This window comes from Lagopus muta, chromosome 25 (genome assembly GCF_023343835.1).
Source record: "Lagopus muta isolate bLagMut1 chromosome 25, bLagMut1 primary, whole genome shotgun sequence".
In the NCBI taxonomy this organism is placed as follows: Eukaryota; Metazoa; Chordata; class Aves; order Galliformes; family Phasianidae; genus Lagopus; species Lagopus muta.
The window spans coordinates 2,291,454-2,300,060 of record NC_064457.1 but is presented as its reverse complement, the minus strand read 5'-3'; the positions used below and the strand labels follow the sequence as shown (position 1 = coordinate 2,300,060).

General features: G+C 60.2%; 1 protein-coding gene across 1 annotated transcript; it reads left to right on the top strand.

Moving 5' to 3' along the window:
- The first annotated feature begins 749 nt into the window (after positions 1 to 749).
- DLX3 (distal-less homeobox 3) lies at positions 750 to 4,388 on the top strand. The gene is made up of 3 exons (XM_048926772.1): positions 750 to 1,240; positions 2,022 to 2,212; positions 3,850 to 4,388. Exons 1-3 carry the CDS (start codon positions 922 to 924, stop codon positions 4,174 to 4,176), a joined length of 837 nt encoding a protein of 278 aa, XP_048782729.1. The 5' UTR covers positions 750 to 921; the 3' UTR covers positions 4,177 to 4,388.
- The last annotated feature ends 4,219 nt before the right edge of the window (positions 4,389 to 8,607 follow it).

Below are 8,607 nucleotides of genomic sequence, written 5' to 3'. Positions count from 1 at the left end.
AGTGCCCTACGGTGGCCACCAGGTGGCGCCATTGCACCGCGCCGTCCTGAGGTGGGAGGGCACGGCGGGGGGAGGGTTGGGGGGGGGGGGGGGAGGCACACACACCAATATTTCTTTTAACCCCCAAAAAGCCGCAGCCGGGCTCAGACATTTGCCCACCCGCCCTCGAGCCCCCAGCACCTCTCAGGGACAAGGACCTGCCAGCATAAGGGAGAACCCCCCCCTACCAAAATACAACCCCACCTCCACCCCCCCCCCATCCCTCCCCAAGTCCCCCTCCAACTCCTCACTGCAGTGCTGGGGCCTGAACCGGCGGGGCTCTCAGGGCAGTGCGGGGGTTCAAGGCTGGGAGACGGCTGCAATGTGCTGGGGGGAGGGGGTGGAAAGCTGTGGGGCACGGAGGGGGGGGGGGGGGGGGGGGGGTTCACCCTGTGCTCTGGGGATGGAGGGGGACACCGGGATCTGTGGGGAGAGGGCGCCCCATCCCTGACCCCAACCCTTCTCCCACTGTTATCCCCATCAAACACCCCCCAGAGCGACCCCGGGATCCCAGAGCAAAGATCCCCAGCAGCCACATGGCCTCGCTGTGCCCCCCCCCCCCCCCTTCCCAAGCTCCTATCCGTGCCGTCTCTCCTTCACCCACTCTTTGTTGTTTCTTGCGAGAAGGAAAAAAAAAAAAAAAAAAAGAGAAGCCAAACCCCAAACCAGGAGGCAGGAGCCTGTTTTGCCTCCCAGGCAATATTTCTGGAGCCAATCGGAATGCGCACCCACCCTGCCCCGCTCCCTAATTAAAGGCTTTGGAGCAGGGCCGCCCGCAGCTCTGGGCACACACTCTCGGGTCGCCTCTCGGCAGGAGCAGATCGGGGTACGTTGTGGGTAGAAGGGGGTCCCGGGCGGGCTGCAGCCCCCCGAGCTGCAGCGATGAGCGGCTCCTTCGACAAGAAGCTCTCCAGCATCCTCACCGACCTGTCGGGCTCGCTGAGCTGCCATGCCTCCTCCAAGGACTCCCCGACGCTTCCCGAGTCCTCCGTCACCGACCTGGGCTACTACAGCGGCCAGCACGACTTCTACCCCGGCCAATCCTACGGGCAGCCCGTCGCCCATTACCCCTATCCCCAATTCAACCTCAACTCCATCGGCGCCGGCGGAACCTATTCCCCTAAATCTGACTATTCCTACAGCCCGTCCTACCGGCAGTACGGCCACTTCAGGGACCAGCAGCTCCCGGCGCAGGATGCAGGTATGGGGTCGTGGGCTGGGAGCTCTGCTGGTTCTCCGTTGGGAGAGCGGATGGGAGAAGCTGTGACCCCCCTTCAGATGGGTGGCAGAAGTTGGGGACGGCGGTTGGGGGCTGGTGGGATCCGGATGAATCGTCATAGGGAACGTTGTAGGGATGGCAGCTGGCTGTCGTGGGGATCCCGATGTACTGCTGTAGGCTTCCCAACTTCTTGTTGTAGGGATCCCAGTGTATTTTTGTAGGGAATCCCAATGTATCGCTGTAGGGACCGTCATAGAGATCCCAACCTGTTGTTGTAGGGCTGCCAGTGTGTTGTGGTGGTGATCCCGATGTTTTTTTGGTGGTGATCCCGATGTTTTTTGGTGGTGATCCCAATGTTTTTTTGGTGGTGATCCCAACACGTTTTTGTAGCAATCCCGACGTATTTCCATAGGGATCCCAATGTATTTCCATTGAGATCCCAATACATTCTCATATGGATCCCAATGTGTTTTTGTAGTGACCCCCAAATATTTTTATACAGCTCCCAATGCATTTCCATAGGGAATCCCAATATATTGCTACAGGAATCTCAGTGTATCATCATAGGGATCCCAATGTATTTTCATAGCAAACCCCAACGTGTTTCCACAGGGATCCCGATGTATTGCTCCCCAATAAGGGTTTAGGGCTGGGTCTGCCCTGCTTTGCTGCCATGCAGTGGGGTGACCTGGCTTGCTGTGGGGCGGGAGCTGCACAGGGACCCTTTGCCAGCCCCATCCTCACCCTGCTGCTCTGCATGCAGTGTCGGTGAAGGAGGAGCCGGAGCCCGAGGTGCGGATGGTCAACGGGAAACCCAAGAAGATCCGCAAACCCCGCACCATCTACTCCAGTTACCAACTGGCCGCCCTGCAGCGCCGCTTCCAGAAAGCCCAGTACCTGGCCCTGCCTGAGCGCGCCGAGCTGGCGGCCCAGCTGGGGCTCACCCAGACCCAGGTAGGGCTGAGCCCCCTCCCCAATCCCACCTGGGGGGCAGCGGGGTTGGGGTCAGGGCCGGATCCCACCTTGTGAGCCCCGAATCCGTGCGGGGTCGGCGCGGTGAGGGGTGTCCTTTGGGTGGGAGCTGGGAGCGTTCGGGGGACCCCTGGATGTGGGGAGCCCTGGGGTGGGCGATCCACACTTGTAGGGTGCAGGGATTTCCCTGTGCAGAGCTGATCCACAGCGCTGAGGGAGGGGACAGAGCGTTCCCTTGGGGACGTGGGGCTTTACCCCCTCCCTGTCAGCACCTGCATGGACAGATTGCTGGGGGTGGGCTCTCAGGACTCCCCCATCCCAGCTCCATCGCCCCCCGCCCCACTCCCCCTGAGTGGGCTTCCCATTCCCAGAAACAGGGATTTGGAACGCCTGCGAACTTGTCGGTGCGCTGCCACGTCAGGTCGAGCTCCACAAAGAACGGGTTTCTCTTTCCCCACGCTTCCAGATCTTCCTCCCAGCTTTGGGACCAAAAGCTTCGCTTTCGGGGCTTTCAGGGCATGGGGACAAACCCGACCTCGCTGGCGTGACAGCCACCCCACAACCCACCCCATCCCATCCCCGTGCCCTCCCTGCCTGCAGGCCGGCGCCGGCGCCCTTGTGCCGCCCTTGGCGGACGCTCCCCAAACTCAACCTTCCTCCTCCTCCCTTGGGCGATGAAGCAATCGGGGACAACTCGGCAAAGGGCTGACGGAGCGCGTCACCCAGAGGGACATCCTGTTTGGGTGACACCGCCACTCCCCGCACCCCGTCCCCAAAGGCTCACAGCCTCACCCAACGCTGGGACGCTCCCGACGTGCCGGGCCGGTGTCCCGTGATGCCTGGTGTGATGGCTTCATGCAACACCCACGGCTCAGAGGCACGGCACGTCCAGGGACCCCACGGCACCCACAGCGTTGGTGACATTCAGTGCTGTCCCCACAGCGCCCCTGTGACGCCCTTAACGTTGGCTCTCAGTGTGTGGCGTGTTGTGTCTCTCCAAAGTAGCCACCTTGCAGCTGCCTCGCCATGCTGGCTGTCTGTGGTTCCCCCCTCAGTGTTGGCTTCCCATGGTTCGTGGTGTCTTTGGGGTCCCTGCAACAGCAACTCTAAATCGCTTCCCCTACAGCACACAGCCCGTTTGGGGTGTCCAAAGTGCAATTATCAGCACCATGGTGCGTGCTGTGCCTGGGGTCCCCGTGGCACCCGCATCACAGGCGGCTTCCATCAGTGTGTCCCCGTGACACAAACATCACAAGTGACCTCCTCTACTCGTGGTGTCGGCAGGGTGCCTGTGGCACTCACATCAGGTGGCTTCCCATGGGGTCCCCATGGCACCCAGATCATGGGAAGCCACCCAGGGGGCCTGGGGTCCCCAGTTATTCCCGTATCATGGGTGGCTTCCTACAGCACGTGGCACATCTGGGATCCACATCACAGGTGGCTTCCCATGGCTCTGTCCCCATGACACCCATATCGTAGGTGCCTCCCAGTGCTGCGTGCCGGGTTCCCACAACCCCACACCACCATTCCCTTCCTACATTCCCTGGACCCCACATCTCCCCCTCCCCCCCTCCCCCATTGCCATCCACCATCCTCTCACCCTGTCCCTCCCCCTCCAGGTGAAGATCTGGTTCCAGAACCGCCGCTCCAAGTTCAAGAAGCTCTACAAGAACGGCGAGGTGCCATTGGAGCACAGCCCCAACAACAGCGATTCCATGGCCTGCAACTCCCCCCCATCGCCCGCCGTTTGGGACAGTGCCTCGCATGGCAGCGCGCCGGGACGGACCCCCCTGCCACAGCCGCTGCCCTACAGCCCCTCGCCCGCCTTCCTGGAGGAGCACAGCCCCTGGTACCACCCGCAGAGCCTCGCTGCCCCCCACCAACCCCCCACCACCATGCACCACACCTCGCCGGGGCCGCCCCCCAACCCGGGCGCCGTCTATTAACCCGCGTTGGGCAGAGACAGTGCAGAACTCCTTCTTTTGCCTTTTTCTTTTCCCCACCACCTTCCCCCCCGTCCCCCCCTCCCCTCGATTATTATTATTATTTTTTAAAGTGTTCCAGGACACTCGTGTACACACACACCCCTATATATCCACTTCTATATCCTCTCCTCTCCCGGCTCATCTCAGGAACAACAGGGACTGCAAAGGGTTGAACTCATGAGCTCTGCGCCCAGGGGACACCGCCGCCGCCCCCCAACAACTGCATCCCCCCCCCCCCCCCCTCCCCGGACCCACAGGAGAGACATTTGGGTGACCGTCACCCCACCTCGGGGTCCCCGTGGAGCTTGTGGGGCGCCGTGTGGGATGGAGACATGAGGACCAAAGCAGGGTGCCACCCCCACCTGGAGCAGGGGGCAGCCCTCACCCTTATGGCACCCAAAATCCAGCGCCATGCAGGGACCAAGAGCGGGCTGTGGACTATGGGTGCTCCATGGGGTGTGGGTGCACCGGAGGGCTGTGGGTGTTCTATGGGGCCATGGGTTCTCTATGGGGCCATGGGTTCTCCATGGGGATGTTGGTTCTCCGTGTGGCCATGCGTCCTCCATAGGTTTTCCATGGTGCAATGGGTTCTTCATGAGGCTGCAGGCGCTCTATGGGGTCTCCATGGGGGGGGCCGTGGCTTCTCCATGGGGCCGTGGCTTCTCCATGGGGCTGTGGGTTCTCCATGGGACCATGGGTTCTCCATGGGGCTGTGAGTTGTCCATGTAGCTGTGGGTACTCTATGGGGCCATGGGTTCTCCATGGGTTCTCCATGGGGCCGTGGGTTCTCTGTGGGGCTGTGAGTTGTTGGTGGAGCTGTGGGAGCCCCATGGGGCCGTGGGTTCTCCATGGGGCCGTGGGTTCTCCACAGGGCCATGGGAGCTCTGTGGGGCTGTGAATGTTCCATAGGGCTTTGGATGATCCATGGGGCCAAAGGCGGCTTCACAGGACCCCAACCCTGGGGACGGCGCTCAGACGACGAGGCGGTTATTTAACAATTAAAAATATAACTAAAAAAAAAAAAAAAAAAAAATTAAAAAAAAAGTGGAAAAAAGGGGTGGGGAGAAAAAATATTTTAATATTTAAACAGTTTGGGAACGGCTTAAGTTATTTTTTTTTGAGAGAAAAGCGGTGCAAAGCGGCTGTTTTCTCCCAGTGCCTCCAGCGCTGTCCTTTAAGCTAACAGGGAAGAGGAAGGTGTGTTTTTTAAGCGAACCCTCCGTGCATTTAACACGAAAACAAACCAAAAAAAGCCCCCCCAACCCCCCCCCCCCCCAAAAAAAAAAGAAAGAAACAAAAAAAAAACTTTACTATTTTTTAAGAGAGCGACGCTATTTTTTTAGGAAAAAGTGCCGTTTTGAAGATGTGTCCCTCTGCGTTGTACAGCCCCCAGGACCTTATTTATGTTGCCTTATATATATATAGGGGGGGTGCGGGGGGGTGGGGGGGTCAGAGTGTACATAAGGTTCGTTTGTATAAAGCTGATGAAACCTGAAGCGCTCCGTTCTGCTGTGTGCTTTCGTGCCCTGTGGGTTTGGGGTCTTCTGCTGCTTTTTGGGGTGGGGGGGTGGGGGGGTGCTTGGAATAAAAGTGCTTTGAGCTTTACTTGAGGGCGTCCCACCGATGTGTTTGGGGTGGTGGGCAGGGGGCGGCCCCATTTGTCAGAGTGGGGGGGGGGGGGGTTTGGGGAGGGGGGTTGAATTGCTGCGCACTGAGCGCGTTCTGACCCTGGCTGTTCCCAATTCTGCTTTGGGGAACCCAAACGCACCCTGGGACCTTTCACATAATGGGGTCCCCCCCCCCCCCAGCGCTCCCCACACGACCCCCACCCAACATCCCTCTGCCCATGGGTCGCTGCTGCCCACACTCAACGTGGGGCCAACAGGGACACCCTAAATATGCCCATACCCCCAACCCCAAAAACAGCACCCCGATGGCTGCAAAGGGTTAAGGGGAGCTGCCAGCCCCCGGCCCTCAGTGCTTGGGGTTGGGGTTGGGTTTGGGGTTGGGTTTGGGGTTGGGTTGGGGCTGTGTGCGCATCGCAGCGGGCAGACATGCTGGAGACACGGAGCTGCATTGAGGGGAGGGGAGGAGGGGGGAGGTTGGGGGGAAGGGAGCAGCGAGCTGCGAGCTGCTGGTGCTTTGGGGTGGTTGGTGTTGTGTTGTTGTTTGTTGTTTTAATTTAGAAGAAAAGGAAAAAGAAAAGAAAGAAAGAAAGAAAGGAAGAGGAAAGATGACATCTCTGTAGGTTATCAAAATGATGGGTGCAGCCCTGCCCAGAGCTGAGCCCCACTCCCCGGTCTGGGGGTGCACACACAGATGCTGTCCTGCTGTGGTCCCTCCTGCCCCACTGCTCCATTCCTGAAGGATCCCTGTGGGGCTGGGGGGGGGGGGGGGAGGATCTGTGGGAACAGCAGGTGGTGCCTCCTGGCTGCTTTCCCCACCTGCAGCATCACCAGCGCAGGGCCTGGAAGTGCCCAAGATCCCCAGGAAGGACCTGGAGAACCCTTCCCCATTCCTCCCTTCTTCCATCTTCCCTCAAGTGGGACCACCCAGCACGGGGGGGAGCAGCCCATTGCCCCATACACCCCCCCCCCATCACCCATCACCCAGCCTGCAAATAAAACAACCCCCCTTCCTCGCTATACAGACAGACCCAAACGTCCTCCACCACCACCGCACGGCACCAAGATGGGGACGTGGCACGACCCCAACCCCACAGAATGGGCACAGATGGGGTGGGGGCACAACTCCCAGGCCCCACAGATGCAAGCTGTCGTGCACCCATTGATGTCCCTACACAAACCCCAGCGTGCAGCCCCCCAAACTCCCCCCCCCCCCCCCCAGCTCTCCCTGCCCCATTGCAACACACTGCTGTGTTGCATCACCCGCTGCCCCCACCCAGCACAGTGCTGGCTCTGGGCTGAGCCACGCGTGGCAGCGGTGTGGGATGGAGTTGGCATTGGCCATCGAGGTGCTGTGTTGGGTTATGGGATGGAAGGGGACGCGTCAGCACACTGTGATGGAGATGGGAAGGGGACACAGCGTGCGGTGCCCAAAGCTGCTCTGGCACTGCATAGAGAGCCAGTGGTGGTGGAGGGAGAGGGGGCACCAACAAATCCAGGGGAAGGACATGCAGAGGGGATTTCCTCCCCCTCTTCGGGTTAATCCCGAGCGCAGCAGGCTGTCTGAGGGCTCCCAGCCCCATAGAGGATGCTCCTGGCACACTGAGAGGAGCGCAGAGCAGCTGCAGCAATGCTGGAGGCGCTGCCCTTCTCCCAGCACACAGCATGAAATGGGTTCCTGCGCAGCAGAAAGGACAGCAAAGCCCCCAGCCTTTCCCTTCCCCCAGGGTGCAAAGCCCCGTTTCCTTTCTTTGCAGCACCACGACCTGAGCAGAACGTTTTACACCAAAGGGAAGATGTTGCTGCTGGTCTGCAGGCAGGTGGGGACACCCAGAGCGTGGCACTGTGATGGATGCACTGCAGCCACACATCGCCGCTGCGTCCCACCCCACCTGCATCCAACACATGCAGGGATGCAGCTGCAATCCTGCAGCCCAGGGTGGGGATTGGGGAAAGCAAGGAACAGCCATAAGGTGTTTTCTAGCCTCTGAGAAGGGGAAAGGGAGAGGTTCCTCACTGGGAAACCTGCAGCTGAAGAACATCCCCTGCTCCCCATACGCCCTCACTGCTGGGGCCAGGGGTCCCCAACCCCCCCCCCCCCATCCCTATTAAGGAAGACAGCTTCAATAGCTGCAAATTGCCCATAATTACCCCGAGGAGGTGGCGAGAAGCCCCTCACCGAGGAGCCTGGCTCCACAATTACGGTAATTGTGCCTCCATTTGGGAGCAGTGGGTCTGAAAATAGTGGCAGGTCTGAAAATAGTTGGGGGTCCCGCACAGATGTTAGGCTGGGGGGGGGGGGGTCTGGGGGTCCCTGGCCCCTGTTTGGGTGCCCCCACCTCACAGGAGCATTCTCCCCAGGCCACGGAGACCCTCAGCACATGGCAGCAGGTACCGAGGAGCAGTCTTTACTTTACAATTGTACAGCCTATTTATAACAGGGGGCACATAGGTTCACAGATGGCTCTTATAAATAAAGCCAGGTCCTGGAGCAGGGGGTCCGGGGACCCCTCCAGCCCCTCTGTGCCCATGGACCTTGGGGCTGCAGCTTGGCCAAGTCCTGTCCCGCCCGTACCAGGGCTCTGTGCCGGGGACATCTCACTTCAGCCCACAGTGGGGGTCCCTGCAGACAGCGGTCGCCTTCCTCCTCCTCTTCTTCATCCTCCATTTGCTGGGGCCCCCCATAGCATCGCCCATCAGGGCTCGGAGGCACGTCCCCCCCTCGCTGGCCCTCCCGGAGCCGCTGGGTGCTGCAGCCGTAGTGGTG